Here is an 18,737-nt window from a genome sequence, read left to right on the forward strand (position 1 = left end):
GTAAAATGGTTTCCGGATGATAACTCAAGAACGCTTAGGCCTAGGATCATGAAACTTGATAGGTAGATTGATCATGACTCGCAGATGACCCCTATTGATTTTCAGGTCACTAGGTCAAAGGTCAAGGTCACAGAGACAAAAAACATATTCACACAATGGCTGTCACTACAACGGAGGCCCATATGGGGGGCATGCATGTTTTACAAACAGCCCTTGTTGCCATAAAGTCTTCATAATAAAATATGTTCACAATGTTTATATTTTGAAGGTACATTTACAGACAAAACCACATCTAAAAATACTATCATATCCACAGGGAATTTAGATTTTTAGATTTTTAAATAGTTTTGAGTGTTTGTAATTAATTATGATGGGTGCAAAAGGATGCAAGCTATGAAATGTGTAAGATAACAAGCATGTGTTGTCTCTGACACCTGTGCTCATTGTGAGGGTGTGGGGCATGAGTACAATTGCACAGAATGCTGCAGTGAAAAAAGGTGGTATTACAACTACCAGTGTTACTCTACTAACCACACCTAGTTGGTTGATGGTAGGGTATAGGTTGTTAATTAATTGCCCAAATTATTGTGGTTAATGAAAACAGCTGGAAACTGGTGTAATCCATTTCTTAACCACAAACTCAATGTTAAAAGATGGAAAATATAATTAAATAAGCCAAATCAAGAATAGTTTCAGTATAATGAATTCAATTGACGGGGGGTTTATATCTTTTCTGTTTGAACTTTTTCATGTTTACCGCTATGCAATATCAATGAAACTTAATTCACTTGTAAAGTTTTGTTCCTCAGCTTTTCACTGTGCATTTTTGCAGAGAATGTAGTCAGTATATCAGTAAATAGAGGCAGTTTTTAAGAACATAGACAGTAATCCAGTGTGAAGACAGTGTTTGAGTTTGTTGTTGTTTTAACACTTGTGATAAACAAATTCAGACATTTATTGTCATTTATTTTATTCCATATTTTATGACACTCGTAAAGAAATTTCCTTAGAAAAATAGCGTTAGATATGCTATATTAATGTTTGATTCTATTTTAACATGTATAAATTTAGCATGTACGCATGCATAGATTCAGTGATCACAAACAAATATCCCAATTGAAATCTCAGATAATACAAATTTACAAAAGTAATCAATCAAGATTGTATTATGGAAAATGGCATTTTATCATATGTTATCAGATATGAAATCAGAATGTGGTTTTAGAACTTTTGGGCTGTAATTAATTTTCAATAAGACAAACTGTAAATTTTCTTTTGTTTCACAATTATTACAGTTTTAAATGCTGAAACTAATTATTGTCCTTCGATTTGACTAGTTTGTTTTTTTTAAATAAAAACTGAGAAGATGATTTTCTATTCCTCTCATGGTTTAGGAGGATATACGGTAGTACGATATACCATTATTGGGTAGGATAACGTACCTCAAGTAGAATACATAATAATGCTATGTGTCATGTTACCTATTTTGACTCATTGGTTTTCATTGGTCTTGCTGTGTGGTGTATGTGGTTGGTATTTAAATTCATTGACAATGCAGATTACTCCTCATTTATTGAGAGAGCTCGCTATCAGGAAGAGCTTTTAATGTCCGAAGTGATGATTGATGCAACGTGCCTTATTGGATTTAATGGAATTTTCTGACAGAGTATTGCATTAGTATTACGTTTGTCTTAAGAAAGGTATGGAATTAAAAAAGGAATATGTCTTGGGTGTATAAACTTCTATATGTCTGTCCAATTTTAATCATTCATTTACTCATTCATTCATAAAAGCATTGAAAGGTTCTTTTTGAGAAGTTTTTTTATTTGATCTGATTTCTAATTAATCTTATGAAACAATCAGAGTGCATAGTAATTTACATTTAGATTGTGCTTATTTTTATGAGAACGGAATGCGTTGTTGGCCATGCAAACAATTCTTAGACGAGGACTTAACAATTCTTATTAAATATTCAATTATAACATAAAATATAATATGTGCTAAACGCTACATGAGTTTGAAAAATGTATCCCTCGTAACTTTTAGAAACTCTTAGGCAATAGTGTATATGCAATTTCAGCTGTTGTGTTATTTTATGTTAAGTAACTTTATGTTCCAACTATTTGATTGAGAAGTAATATATTGCAGCATGCTGCAGATGTAGACAGGCTAAAATAAATAGTGCAGACCCTGCCATTGTGTCACACCGGTCTTTACTGACCTGTGTGAATGCGCGCTAAGCATTGTGGGAAACGGACTTTTTTCCATCATGGCGTTGGTAAACATGATAAACACGGAAGTGAAAAATGGTAATTAATTATTATCAAAAACAGGCCCCATCAAACCGGGCCAGCTGTAATATATAGTTGGATGCAGTTTGTGCTTCAAAAGGAGCCACTTTTCATGTCAGTCTATTGTTTGTAAGAATCACTAAACACGTAACTTAGACTAACTAAACATGTTGCAAGACTGTATCTTCGAAATAGTTAATAAATCTAAATCATAAATAAATATTTATAATTAAATACCTGCTGAAATTTGAGAACGTAAACGATTTAAAATAAACGCTGTGAACATTGCAAGGAATCTTACATGTAGGCCTAATGTGTGAGAGGATTAGTCAGGGATAAAATAAAATGGAGTTCGAAGGATCTAACATTTTGAGGAAGACGTCATGGTATCTTGGACATTTGGCACTTTCATATATTTATTTAGTAGATACTGAAAATGCTGAATGTGCTAATTGCAACAATAAAGACAAGCAGGTGAGATTTTTACAGCTTTTTTTCTTGACATAATATTGTATGTTTTCCATTTAATTTATATGCCAGTGTTTTTTTTTCACCATTTTGGGAATGGTTTCCGGTCAATCCCCCCCCCCCCCAAGACGTTTCCTCCCCAAGACGTTTCCCCGCAAAGACAATTCCTCCCTAGACGTTTCCCCCCCATTTTAGTTTTAGTGCAGATGTTCCCCCCCCCAATAAATTTATAATTGTTCGGTTGAAGTACAATCTTTGTTTATTATCAAAATTATTATTTTGTTTATGAAGTCTTTAATTAACTTTTAATATCTATGAAGCAGCTTGTATGGTTTTTTGGTTTTAGAATTGTTTTTTGGAGGGTTTAACTGTGTTATGATTGCATGTAAATCATTAGTAAGTGCATGTTGGTGTACTAGTGGAATACATGGAATATCCTCAAAATCTTACTGAGTATCTTATACATGTTGCTCAACACAAATGCAACCAAGAATAATGTGTAATCAAGACCCGTTTTGAATACACAATTAACACCTTATTTCAGTTTGAGTGAACCTGGGCAGGGTTGTGCAAATGCAGTGTTTGTTGTTTTTTATCCAATTAAATATGGTCAATTGGTGAAATGAAAATGGTAAAATCAAATTAAAATTAATTTCGACACTGTTTTCCTTGTAACAGATAAATATGATAAATAAATATTTACTTTGTAACTATCAACATTTTTTTCATGCATTCATATGTTTATTATCAAATTATTGGATGTCACTGATATTTTATTTTTTACTTATAACTCATTTAGACTAAATAAAACAGAATTGAACTTTCCGTGCACATTATTTCATTATTAATAATATAATTTATTAGCAAATGTAATAAAAACTTATTGATATAAGAAACACAAAACACAATTACACGTTTTTATTAAATGAATTTGTGGAATTTAAGGAAAAATTAATAACTTTATGAATTAAAAAAAAGGTAAATTTAAAGCAATTTATTAATAATAATTAAAACAGTGATAAACTACATAAAAATGTTTTTGTATGATAATGTACTAATCTCATCTTATGAATGACTATCCCCCTTCAAAGATGTCACCTAATCTCATCAATGATGATTAATGGGCCTGTATATTGCACCATAAGTACCCCTTTATACAATAGCTAAAATCTTGTTATATACACTTGCTAATCCAATTAACGCTTGTATATTGCACCATAAGTGCCTGATATATTGTTCAATGGTAGGTGTGTGTTGTTACTTAATATTAGTGAAAACATAACTTTCCTATTATTTGCCTGGTTCTGAAAATATTTTCATCGTTGAGTTTCCTTTAATTTGTAAAGAATATTTTTGAGAGGTAACACCTGAGTACTACAAATCAATGTAAAATGTTCATACTAGCTGTATTGGGACATTATAATTTAAATGTTACAAAACAATTTTATTTACTTGTCTCAAAATAAATATCCCAATATGATATTTATTTAGTCAAAATAATTTGTGTTTCAGTCAAAACTTGGATATAGTTATTATTCTTCATTAAAAATCACAACTATTCCACTTTAAATGACCATCAAAGCTGTGTTTTTACTCAATTTTTCAAGGATCTCAATAAATGAAAGAAAAAATTCAGGTACTTATAAAAACAATTCTAATTAGATCTATTTAATTGGTAAAATTTGTTTGAGGCTTCCCTAAAAACAACCATAATAAATCATTTCACTGATCTATTGATATATCTATTTAATAGGCAGAATGACAAACAGAACTAGTGTGGTTTCTAGGGTCATAAATCTGGTCCCTAAGCCTTAATTGGTAATAATATGCATGCAGTGTTATGTCTCTGAAAGTGACAATGAAGCAAATCTGCCCTTAGGCTATTTCATTTCACTCACACAAAAGGAGATAACTTGCTATTAATTTAATAGTTACTTCTAACTTGTCTCCTTTCTGTATTAAGAGGGTTTTCATATTTTAAAGTTCAATTGGTCTTCAAAAGAATAAGCAATCAAAGTTCTTGATTTTGCCAACAAATAATGTTTACCAATTGTGGGTCTACTCTACTTTCTTTTAATAATTATTTCTAATTATATTTTTTTTTAATTTTTATATCAATGGAAAATAAAATATTTTTTCACTATTTTGTTTAAAAAGTACTTAAAGAAATCCAGGCAAGAATACATGACAAGTAAGGGTTGTGTCAAGAAGGTGCCATTTAAGGCCCTATTATCAGTTTTGGATGCCCTAACCTGTATAGGTGAGAAGACTGGGGACGTGGGGCATGAGGAACAACTAATACACAGTAATTGACAGGTTCGTGTTGAATCAAGCACAGAATTTTCTGAGCATTCATGATTCATTAGAATTGAAAAAAAACACAATCAACCAGAAAATTCCAGTTGACCAACTTTGACTTATTTGCATGAACAGGTATAAAATAGTGGGTATTAATAGCTTAAGACATTATTGGCAACATGTCTGTTTAATTTATATTATCAATATTGTTAATTAAGCATGGATTTATTAATCAAAATTGGGGGTAAAGTTCAATCGACCAGTATTGACCAGTAATGACAAATTTGGGAGTATTGACCGGGGCGGTTTTAACCAGTAAAAACCGCCGGTTAAAACCGGGGGCGGTCGATTGGTGCCAACCCTGGGTGTACTAAAGGAATACTAGAGGAATACATGGGATATTCTCAAAATCTTACACATGTTGTTTTTAATATAATTAAATAGGATCAATTGATGAATTAATTCAGTTTGTGTAAACTTGGGCTGGGTTGTGGAACTATAGTTATTTGTTGTTATACAATTAAATATGGTACTATGTAACTGTCAAAAAAACATATGCATTCACACGCATATAATCCAATTATTGGATGTCACTGATAATTTCAATTTTACTAGTAGGTAATTAAGACTAATTAAAACAGAATGGGACTTTCCTCGCAAAGTATTTCATTACTAATAATATAATACTATAATTAGCTAATGTAATCAAAACATATTGATATTTTAATAATTTAATTCAATGATATTTATATTATTAAAATTTTCCCCTAAAAACTAGGGCAGGAAGATAGGAAGGATTTTTTTTGGAAAATCAACAGTGTTGTCAGTGTAAAATATTTGCAAAGCTTCTTCTGAGTTTGAACTTCAGTTTTGCATTTTGTGACCTGCAACATATTCTATGCTACTTTATTTCACTATGGTAAGTCATTAATGTGTTATTTATTTTTCAACTATATAATGTGCTAATCTCATATAATGAATTACTACCCCATTTAAAAATGACACCTAATCTAAATTCATTAATACAATAGTTATAATTGTTTTATTGTAATTTGTAACATACTATTCCACTAAAAATAACCATCATAGAACATCAATGCCGTGCTTTTACTAAATTTTCAATGATTTCAATTATTTAAAGAAATAAATTTATCAGGCACTTATAAAAAAATATATAATAAGGGTGTCAACATTTAACAAACTGAACAAGTCAATTTGAACTTCTCTTGCAATGCAAATGGAGCCACTTGAAATATCAAATTGTTCCCATACTAGTCGGCAATATAACTATGACATTGTGTCTTTTCAAAACATGCATCAGACACACCTTCTGAAACTTTTTAAGCGGTTTTGAAAACGCTATTGCATTGCAAACTTTCGTCAATAAAGGATACATGTTGTTATACAACCGAAAGTGAAAGTTCTTTTTTTTTAAAAATGAATAAAGAGCGAAATAGTTGAAAACTAACGAAAATTATAATTGATACTAACATAAGACCGTAAGACTGAACAAAATAATACTTAACTTTTAAATCATAACATGAATGTTTACTTATAAAGCAAATTCTTCATTCATCCGCGGACTTCTTTGTGTCGTAGTCATAAATGCCTCCAAATGGAGGTGCGTGATGCGTCTAAGTATAGAGGTGACAATAACGTAGTGACGTCACCATCTATGTATAGAATGCAGACCCTGCAGCAATCGATTCCTGAAAGCATTTTCCTAACATGACATCATTTTATGCATCTCTGCTTCACATTTTAAAGTCCATTCATATTATGTTTGTTCAAATTTCTCATAAAAGTAATTTTGTATGGATTCAAAATTGCTTTATTATTGTTATCTAAATGTTTTAATTCTTCACTGGTGAACATGATTTGAAAATGAATAGTTTTATACTTGGCATTGTAATAGACTGAGGGAAAATGCTCAAATTCAAATCCACACATAAATGTTGTTATAATAAGAAGAAATTTATTTTGCTGGTGCTTATTTTGTATTGAAAAATTAATGTATTTTTGTTTTTCTTCAGTTTCCTTCTGATGGGACCACAATGGAACATTACAATGAATCATCCGTGAATTTGTTGTCTGTGAAAAAGATTAACGGAAACCATCCACCTTTAAACAATAATCTAGATAAGGACATTGAAAAGTCCTCAGAAAACAACAATGTGTTGTCTGTCAACAAACTGTACGAACTGGAATCGTTTACCCCCGAAGACCTTAGTGAAAATTCTGACTTATCAAATCTACGTTGTAAAAGATGGTTTTATTTGTGTGCGGGAGTTGTGATAATGTTTATGATAGTGCTGATAGTGGGAATTATCGTGTTTATTAAATTATCAGGTAAGCATTTACATTTTTATATTTTATTAATTATTTGGATATTTAATTAATTTTCAAACATTGTATAATTGTTGAATTAAGAACTCCTTGTTATTGAAAAGCAATTACAATGTATATACAATGTGTTAAGACAAATTTGAATTTTTTTAAACTAAATATTTTATTCTAAAACTCTTTAAAGATGAAAAATCCTGTATTTCTTTTCTAAATGTTAGTTTACTGCAGCTAGCCCAATTATGATTAAGCAAGTTTTACAAGATGCTGATTACATGACTGACAAATGCAGCAGTTATAAATATTTTTTGCATAATTTACTGCCAGTCTGGATGGGCAAACTACAGAAAAACTAACACAACAACATTATTTTCTCATCCTTCTGTTATTAATATATGCTAAATGTGGAGTCACTTGATAGACATAAATTACATTTGTTCTGTCATTGAATGCATGCAGTTGGGGATAGACTAAATACTAAATCCGTCGGATTATATACTGCTCATATGTTTGAGTAACTCCTTTGATAATACTAATATTTCTAGAATATAAAAGAAATCACTCTCTGGTTTTGTTAGTTGCTGGCAGTTTTACCTATGAGGTGAAAAATAAAAACTTCATGGTGAATTTTCTTCATGCTTAACCCTTAGCATGCTAGGAATGTGGCGTCTGCTAAAATGTTGTCTGCTGAATTTCTAAAATTCGCATTTTCTTCGATTTTTTTTCAAAGAATACTATCAGAATAGCAAACTGTTTGGATCCTGATGAGACGCCACATTCTGTGGCATCTCATCTGGATCCAAACGGTTTCCAAAGGTGTTCAAAATTTGGTTCCAGCATTGAAAGAGTTAAAATTTAGCAATGACATGTACATGGTTTTCTGCCTTGGTAAATTATCCTATCACTTCTTATTGGATGTGAAAATGATAGTTTAATAATATATGCAGAGATGTTTTTGCCCCATTACAGTGGGTTTTTTGTTCAAATTAGGGGCTGGTATTAGACCTCATTCTCAATAAAAAATATATATACATATTTGTTTTTCCTAAATAAAACCTAAAAATTAAACTTGATTTTCAAAAAAAAAAAAAAAAAAACATTATCTAAAAAAAATTAGTTAATCTCTTGTCCAGCTCTATAAAAAATGAACCTAAAAATAGAGAATATAATATGGTAAAGACCTTTATTCTAAATTATAAAGCATTTATTAGCAAAACAACAACAACAATACTAAATTCCCAATTTTAGTAAAAAGCAGCAATTTTTTTTTCCAATCCAAAGGGACCTTGCCCCATTCCCCCAAAAGTGAAAAAATAATGAATTTGGATAAGTACTAGTACCATACCAATTTAAATTAAAAATTCGTGTGAATAAAACTGAAATTACATACTATTTCAAGTAACATTCATTATCATCATAAAGGGATTTTTGTCCTGTTTTAGTAAGGCCTTATATAGGCCCCTTCCCCAAAGAGAAAGACCCTTTCTCCAAGTAGAATTTCTTTAAAATTATGCATTTTTTTCCCAAATATCAAACTTACTTTTGGAAATGTCTTACCCTTTCTCAGTTTTGTCAATAATTTTCCCCCCAAAATGGAAGGCCTGGCCCTTTCACCCAGGGGTTTTTATCTGATTTTGGGGAAAGGGCCTGGCCTTTTTTGAGGGGAAAAAAATCGCGCGAAACGTCGAATTTTGGGGGAAAAAATTGTGCGAAAAGCTGGATCTTGGGGAAAATAAGCAAAGTCTAAAATAATCAATTTAACATATTTTACTGTTTTTAAAACAAATTCAAGGCAACAGATTATTTAATTATGCAAGATTTTTCTAGTTTCTACAGTGGATCAGGATAACTTATATATTTAAAGGTAAAAAAAAAAAAAAAAAAAAAAAAAAATTTTTTTTTTTTTTTTTTTTAGGGGAAAATGAAATCTAGGGAAAATTTTACCAGCTGAGGGGAAAAAAAAATCCAAGGGGAAAGGCCCGATTTTCGGCGGGTCCCAAAGAAGGAAAAAAAACCCTGCTTTCACCAAATCAAGAAAATAAGCCCTTTCATAAAACAGTATATTTAAAGGACTGTAAAATGCAAAATTGATAAAAAATAATTGGGCACAAATTTATACATGACTTTTTAATTAGAACAGAAAATGAACATCTTAGCTGACAAATGAGTGTTGCAACAAATGAAGACTTTAGTTCAGAAAACGTTTTGTTTATGGAATCAATTAAAATCAAAACATTTAAAGTGATATTTTAATCAGACCAACTCTCTTTAAACACAGACAAAACCAAGTCTGGCACATTCTGTTATTTCACAAAAGCTTTTGAAAAGTGGCAGTGCTTCCATTACCCATAAGTTCACTTACATACTTCAAAATATAATGTCAGTTAAAAATCATTATTTTGCTATTAAAGACAATGGTTTGTTTCTCTTGATGCAATATATATATATATGAGAGCACAAATCGTAAGAGGTATTTTATTGTGTAGAACTGTAATTGAACTATTATTATCGGGAAGCGGACAACAGCAACGAGCGAGGCATGGTATAGACTGTATCGACAATGTTCCTGCGCCAGCAAAACAGGTAAACATGAGAGACGCGACTCTTCAATACACTACATTACTAGTGGTTTACAACTGTTGAATGGGGTTAAGAAGTATTCTCAACAATTGGCCATGCTTATCAGCAACGGCAATAAATAATCACTTAACACCACATAATCACACATGCATGAAGAATTTACCATCTGCAGGTCAATAACTTGTTTATTATCCCCACGCTTTTTGAAAAAAAGGTGGGGATATTGTGGTTATCTCCGCCGTCCGTCCGTCTGTCCGTCCGTCCGTCCGTCCTGGCCACTATCTCCTCCTACACTAAAAGCACTAGAACCTTGAAACTTACACACATGGTAGCTATGAGCATATGTGCGACCCTGCACTATTTGGAATTTTGATCTGACCCCTGGGTCAAAAGTTATAGCGGTTGGGGTGGGGCCGCGTAAGAAATTATCACTCATTTTTTTAGGTTATTTTACATTTACTTCTTTATTTCTACACCGATTCACTTCAAATTGATACTGGACCTCTCTTATGACAATACGGTCAATCTCAACCATGCATGGCCCCATTCCCAACACTGGGGCGCCCCGCCCACATAGGCCACACCCACCAAAAATTTCCATTTACTATAATTTTTTCATTTCTACAAGGATTCTCTTCAAATTGATACTGAACTTTTGTTATGACATTAGGGTCAATCTCAACTATGCATGGCCCCAATCCCAACCCTGGGGCGCCCGCCCACATAGGCCACACCCACCAAAAAATTCCATTTACTATATTTTTTTCATTTCTACACGGATTCACTTCAAATTGATACTGAACTTCTCTTATGACATTAGGGTCAATCTCAACTATGCATGGCCCCATAACCAACCCTGGGGCCCCGCCCACATAGACCACACCCACCCAAAATTGCTTTTACTATAATTTCTTCATTTCTACACCGATTCACTTCAAATTGATATTGAACTTCTCTTATGACAATACAGTCAATCTCAACTATGCATGGCCCCATTACCAACCCTGGGGCGCCCCGCCCACATAGACCACACCCACCCAAAATTGCCTTTTACTATAATTTCTTTATTTCTACACCGATTCACTTCAAATTGATACTGAACCTCTCTTATGACAATACGGTCAATCTCAACTATGCATGGCCCCATAACCAACCCTGGGGCCCCGCCCACATAGACCACACCCGCCCAATATTGCCTTTTACTATAATTTCTTCATTTCTACACCGATTCACTTCAAATTGATTCTGAACTTCTCTTATGACAATACGGTCAATCTCAACTATGCATGGCACAATTACCAACCCTGGGGCGCCCTGCCCACATATGTCACACCCACCCAAAATTGCCTTTTACTATAACTTCTTCATTTCTACACCAATTCACTTCTAATTGATGATGAACTTCTCTTATGACAATACGGTCAATCTCAGCTATGCATGGCCCCATTACCAACCCTGGGGCACACCTAGGTCAAACATTCGGCGTGGGGATACACGTCGGCCTCTGCCGCGCCATTTCTAGTAGAATATAGTTTTATCCTATGAATATAATTAATAAATGTTAAAAGCCCTGTTTAAACATTTTATGATTCTTAGTTTAAATACTATCTTTTCTTGTAATTTACATAATCTTGGAATTAACATAATTTAATAAATGTTCTTGTCATTTACATAATCTTGTAATTTGCATAATTAAATAAATCCTAAGAATATAATTTAATAAATGTTAAAAGCATGGTTTTAGCATGTATTGATTCTCCGTTTCAATAGTATTTTTTCTTGAAATTCACATTATCTTGTATTTTAAATAATTTAATAAATGTTCTTGTAATTTACATAATTTAATAAATGTTAAAAGCCTTCATCCTAAGAATATAATTTAATAACTGTTAAAAGCCCTGTTTAGGCATTTATTGATTCTTAATTTTAATACTATCTTTTCTTGTAATTCACATTATCTTGTAATTAATATAATTTAATTAATGTTGTAATTTACACAATCTTATAATTTACATAATTTAATAAATGTTAAAAGCCTTCATCCTAAGAATATAATTTGATAACTGTTAAAAGCCCTGTTTAAGCATTTATTGATTCTTATAAGTTTTAATACTATCTTTTCTTGTAATTCACATTATCTTGTAATTAACATAATTTAATAAATGTTCTTGTAATTTACACAATCTTGTAATTTACATAATTTAATACATGTTAAAAGCCTTCATCCTAAGAATATAATTTAATAAAGTACTTTTACATGATTTTATAAATGTTAAAAGCCTACATCCTGAGAATGTAATTTAATAAATGTTAAAAGCCCTGTTTTATCATTAATTGATTCTTGCTTTTAATGCCATCATTTCTTGTAATTTACATAATCTTGTAATTTAAATAATTGAATAAATGTTATTGTAATTTACATAATCTTGTAATTTACATAATTTAATAAATATAAAAAGCCTTCATCCTTAACATATAATTTAATAACTGTTAAAAGCCCTGATTAATTATTGATTGATTCTTAGTTTTAATACTATCTTTTTAGCTCACCTGATTGCTCAGGTGAGCTTTTGTGACCTGTCATTGTCTGTCGTATGTCCGTCCGTCCGTTAACATTTGCTTGTAAACACTCTAGAGGCCACATTTCTTGTCCCATCTTCATGAAACTTGGTCAGAAGCTTTGTTCCAATGAAATCTCGGCCGAGTTCGGAACTGAGTTGTGCCGGGTCAAAAACTAGGTCACTAGGTCAAAAAAAAGAAAAACCTTGTAAACACTGTAAAAGTCACATTTCATGCCCGATCTTCATTTAACTTTGTCAAAATGTTTGTCTTAACGATATCTTGGGTGAGTTTATAAGTGGTTCCGATCCGTTGAAAAACATGGCCGCCAGTGGGCGGAGCAGTTTTCCTTATTTGGCCATAGAGAAACCTTGTAAACACTCTAGAAGTCACACTTTTTGCCCAATCATCATGAAAGTTGGTCAAAACATTGGTTCAATTGATGTCTCAGACGAGTTTGAAAATGGTCGAGATCAGTGAAAAAACATGGCCGCCAGTGGGCTGGGCATTTTTCTCTGTATGTATATAGTGGCAGTTTTCCCTATATTTGGCTATAGAGAACCTTGTAAACACTCTAGAAGTCACAATTTTTGCCCAATCATCATGAAAGTTGGTCAAAACCTTGGTTTTATTGATATCTCGGACGAGTTTGAAAATGGTTGGGATGGGTGAAAAAACATGGCCGCCAGTGGGCGGGGCATTTTTCTCTATATGTATATAGAGAAACATGTGAACACAGTAAAAGTCACATTTTTGGCCAAATTTTTAACCAGGTTTTCCAAAGGAAAAAACTGGTTATTAGATTGGCGAATGCGGGCCCGGCTGGCTGGCGGGCTATCGGGCGGGCGGAACAAGCTTGTCCGGGCCATAACTTTGTCGTTCATTGTGAGATTTTAAAATCATTTGGCACATTTGTTAACCATCATTAGACGGTGTGTCGCGCCAAAAAATTACGTCAATATCTCCAAGGTCAAGGTCACACTTTGAGTTCAAAGGTAAAAAATAGCCATAAATGAGCTTGTCTGGGCTATAACTATGTCATTCATTATGAGATTTTAAAATCATTTGGCACATTTGTTCACCATCATGGGACGGTGTGTCGCACGAAAGAATCACGTCAATATCTCCAATGTCAAGGTCGCCACGACTCAAAATAGATTTATTTTAAAACAAACTTACAAAGGGGGTTAATTTTGTTTGTTCATTTCAAAAGTTCAGTTTGAGTTGTCTCCCATTATCAGATTTTTTTTCACAATGAAAACCTGATTTTGTGACAATTTTGTCCCTTGTCATGAAATGTGCTCAGAACATTTGTTTCCTTGATACGAGAGTTGAGTTCAAAAATGGTTCCGGTCAGTTGAATAACATGGCTGCTGGGAGGGGGGCAGTTTTCTCATTATGCTCCCCCCCCCCCTTTCAGTGAGGGGGTATATTGTTTTGCTCATGTCGGTCCGTCCGTCCACCAGATGGTTTCCGGATGATAACTCAAGAGCACTTATGCCAAGGATCATGAAACTTCATAGGTACATTGATCATGACTCGCAGATGACCCCTATTGATTTTCAGGTCACTAGGTCAAAGGTCAAGGTCACAATGACCCGAAATAGTAAAATGGTTTCCGGATGATAACTTAAGAACACTTATGCCTAGGATCATGAAACTTCATAGGAACATTCATAATAACTCGTAGATGACCCCTATTGATTTTCAGGTCACAAGGTCAAAGGTCAAGGTCACGGTGACCCGAAATAGTAAAATGGTTTCCAGATGATAACTCAAGAATGCTTATTCCTAGGATCATAAAACTTCATAGGTACATTGATCATGACTCGAAGATGACCCTTATTGATTTTCAGGTCACTAGGTCAAAGGTCAAAGTCACGGTGACCTGAAATAGTCAAATGGTTTCTGGATGATAACTCAAGAAAGCTTATGCCTAGGATCATGAAACTTCATAGGTACAACGATGATATGACTCGCAGATAACCCCTTTTGATTTTCAGGTCAAAGGTCAAGGTCACGGTGACCTGAAATAGTAAAATTAATGGCTGTCAAGGTCACGGTGACTCAACTTAGAAAAATGGTTTCCGGATGATAACTCAAGAATGCTTATGCCTAGGATCATGAAACTTCATAGGTACATTGATCATGACTCGCAGATGAAATCATGATGAAACTTGACCAGGATGTTTGTCTGGACAATATCTAGTTCAAATTTGACATTTGGTAAAGATTGAATGAACTGACTCCTCTCAGGTGAGCGAACTAGGGCCATCTTTGCCCTCTTGTCTTGTAATTATACCCCCACAAACAAAGTTTAAGGGGGTATATAGGAGTGAACTTGTCTGTCGGTCGGTCTGTCTGTCGGTCCGTATTAAGTGTCCGCTCTCTAAATCAAGTAGTTTTCATCCGATCTTTACCAAACTTGGTCAGAAGTTGTATCTACATGATGTAAAGGCCAAGTTCGAACATGGGCTTTGCCGGGTCAAAAACTAGGTCACAGGCTCACTTAGTGCGTTTTAAACATTCAGCATGTTGTCCGCTCTTTAGTTCAAGTAGTTTTCATCCTATCTTCACCAAACTTGGTCAGAAGTTGTATCTAGATGATCTTAAGGCCAAGTAAAAACATGGGCCTTGCCGGGTCAAAACCTAGGTCACGGGGTCACTTGGTGCGTTTTTTAACATTCAGCATGGTGTCCTCTCTCTTATTCAAGTACATGTAGTTTTCATCCGATCTTCACCAAACTTGGTCAGAAGTTTTATCTTGATGATCTGAAGGCCAAGTTCGAACATGGGCCATGCCAGATCAAAAACTAGGTCACAGGGTCACTTAGTATGTTTTACACGTTGAGCATGGTGTCCGCTCTCTTTTTCAAGTAGTTTAAATCCGATCTTCACCACACTTGGTCAGAAGTTGTAACTAGATGATGTGTAGGTCAAGTTCGAACATGGGCCATGCTGGGTCAAAAACTAGGTCACTGGGTCACTTTATGTGTTTTAAACCTCACCATGTTGTCCGCTCTCTAATTCAAGTAGTTTTTATCCCATCTTCACCAAAATTGGTCAAAAGTTGTATCTTGATAATGTCTAGGGCAAGTTTAAATATGGGTCATGCCGGGTCAAAAACAAGGTCACGGGGTCACTTAGTAAGTTTTAAACATCACAATGTTGTCCGCTCTCTAATTAAAGTAAATTTCATCAAATCTTCACCAAACTTGGTCAGAAGTTGTATCTAGATGATGTCTAGGTCTAGTTTGAATATGGGTCATGCCGGGTCAAAAACTAGGTCATGGGGTATCTTAGTGCGTTTTAAACCTCACCATGTTGTCCGCTCTCTAATTCAAGTAGTTTTCATCCAATCCTCACCAAACTTGGTCACAAGTTTTATCTAAATGATCTCTAGGACATGTTTGAACATGGGCTATTCCAGGCCTAAAACTAGGTCACGGGGTCACTTAGTGTTTTTTAACATTCAGCATCGTGTCCGCTCTCTAATTCAAGTAGTTTACATCCCATCTTCACCAAACTTGGTCAGAAGTTTTATGGAGATGATCTTAAGGCCAAGTAAGAATATGGGCCTTTCTGGGTCAAAAACTAGGTCAAGGGGTCACTTAGTGCGTTTTAAAAATTGAGCATGGTGACCGCTGTTTTTTGTGAAGACGACATGCAAAATAATATGTGTCAATGCGGCATGTGGGGGTATTCGTCACGTCTGTGACAAAGCTCTAGTTTTTATAGCATATATATGTTCTATAATAACGACAGTATGCTACATATGTGTTTTTATGCATGAATTTGAACTTTAGATAAAGAAATAATTAATAACATGGAAACATTTTCATCAAATCCTGAAGCTTTGCAATTATAAAACAACAATAAAACACCATAAGTACAGAGGAATGTATACAAGTCAGTGATAAACTGATATGTACCCTGGCTGAGAAAATCTTTTGTTTACCTGTTTCAATTCACTGGCGGTATCTTGTCGTTACAGTGTATAATGGAGATAACCATGGGTTATGGTTAGGATTATATAGGGTTATGGTTAGGGGTCGGGTTAGGGTTAAGGTTAGTGTTTAGGCTAACCCAAACCCGACCCCTAACCCTAACCCTCTACCCCCCAATGCGCATTTCAATACCATGCCTCGCTCGATGTCGTTGTCCCCTTCCCCATATTATCATGGGGTTTCATGGCATTAAATAAAATGATATTATTATGCAGAGTAAATTTAAGGGCAAGAATGATAACATTTTAAGATGACCATGGCATAAAATGTTTAAGATATTAAAGAGTCGGGATTTTTTTAAATCTAATGTACAGAGATGGCATGTTCAAATTTTGTAGCAATTTATTTTGTTGCAAAATGCTCTTACGCCTTTTATGCCGATGTGAGATAAGAATTTCCCAATGAATGCATAATTTGGAACTCAAATGTTGCATTTACATGATAAACATAGATCCCCATAGATACACTACGTCTAGTGTGATTTCTGCCATCCACAACGCATCACCATGATTCAGCCCAGAGTGGACAATTACTATCTCACCACAATACACCATTGAACACGGTGATTTCGCTGTGGCGAATTGCGGTGTCAGTCTCGGCGTTATCGGGAAATTGATCTCACGGTGGACCACCGCAATCGCAGTGGACCACCACGGTCTAGGTGGTACGCAGTGAAATACATGTGCAACAAAAACATTATACAAATGTACAGTCTGCAATATTGAAATGTACATGTTCATTCATATTGCAGATCGTATAATGTTGTTTTTTAAAACTTTGTATGTAGATGTATAACATGCACTTTATAATAAAATCACCGAATGTTCAACTCTTTTCTCTCGTGTTTTCCCTCTTTACAGAATCATTGACATGTCTTACATGGAGCGTGAGTATAGTTTGCGTTTCATGCTTCAGGTTTTGTTTCAATTGTTTCTGCCTTGTTTACACTCTAGAGGCCACCCGATCTTGAAACTTGGTCAGAAGATTTGTCCCAATAATATCTTGTTATCTCAGGTGAGCGACTTTTGGCCTTTCAGGCCCTCTTGTTTTGTTTGGCCTAACCATATCATGGATGCAGTGTTTTTTTTCTTTACAATGGAAATGTTTTGTTGTTTTTAGGTAATATTCAATACATGTAGTGCTATGTGAAAGAAGCCAAACAAAAGTGTTTCATTGAATGGTTAATTTTTAGCTCATCTATTTTTTGAAAAAAAATTATGAGCTATTGTCATCACCTTGGCGTCGGCGTCCGGTTAAGTTTTGCGTTTAGGTCCACTTTTCTCAGAAAGTATCAATGCTATTGCATTCAAAATTTGTACACTTACTTACTATCATGAGGGGACTGGGCAGGCAAAGTTAGATAACTCTGGCGTGCATTTTGACTGAATTATGTGCCCTTTTTATACTTAAAAAAGTGAAAATTTTGGTTAAGTTTTGCGTGAAGGTCCACTTTTTTCAGAAAGTATCAATGCTATTGCATTCAAACTTGGTACACTTACTTACTATCATGAGGGGACTGTGCAGGCAAAGTTAGATAACTCTGGCATGCATTTTGACAGAATTATGTGCCCTTTTTATACTTAGAAAATTGAACATTTTGGTTAAGTTTTGTGTTTAGGTCCATTTTATTCCTTAAGTATCAAAGCTATTGCTTTCATACTTGCAACACTTACTAACTATCATAAGGGGACTGTGCAGGCAAAGTAATGTAACTCTGACTGGCATTTTGACAGAATTATGTGCCCTTTTTATACTTAAAAAATTGAAAATTTGGTTATGTTTTGTGTTTAGGTCCTCTTTATTCCTACAGTATCAAAGCTATTGCTTTCATACTTGCAACACTTATTAACTATCGTAAGGGGACTGTGCAGGCAAAGTTATGTAACTCTGACTGGCATTTGGACGGAATTATGGGCCCTTTATACTTAGAAAATTGAAAGTTTGGTTAAGTTTTGTGTTTTGGTCCACTTTACCCCTAAAGTATCATAGATATTGCTTTCATACTTGGAACACTCGCAAACTATCATAAGGGTACAGTAAAAGGACAAGTTGCATAACGCTGGTTGTCATTTTTACGGAATTATGGCCCTTTTTTGACATAGTATCTTTGAATATATGGTTAAATTTTGTGTTTCGATCCACTTTACTTCTAAAGTATCAAGGCTATTGCTTTCAAACTTCAAATACTTTC

At 34.0% G+C, this 18,737-nt stretch overlaps 1 protein-coding gene across 3 annotated transcripts in view; it reads left to right on the forward strand.

Moving 5' to 3' along the window:
• The window catches only part of LOC127877701 (atrial natriuretic peptide-converting enzyme-like), a 193,598-nt gene that overhangs the window by 31,292 nt on the left and 143,569 nt on the right, over nt 1-18,737 (forward strand). For all 3 annotated transcript variants that reach the window (XR_008048533.1, XM_052423828.1, XM_052423827.1), the window contains exon 2: nt 7,091-7,406. Coding sequence is in view for 2 of the 3 variants with exons in the window: in XM_052423828.1 (XP_052279788.1) it covers nt 7,091-7,406 (316 nt within the window). In the remaining variant the exon portion in view is untranslated. The remainder of the gene's footprint in view (nt 1-7,090; nt 7,407-18,737) is intronic.

This window comes from Dreissena polymorpha, chromosome 4, assembly GCF_020536995.1.
Source record: "Dreissena polymorpha isolate Duluth1 chromosome 4, UMN_Dpol_1.0, whole genome shotgun sequence".
Classification (NCBI taxonomy): domain Eukaryota; kingdom Metazoa; phylum Mollusca; class Bivalvia; order Myida; family Dreissenidae; genus Dreissena; species Dreissena polymorpha.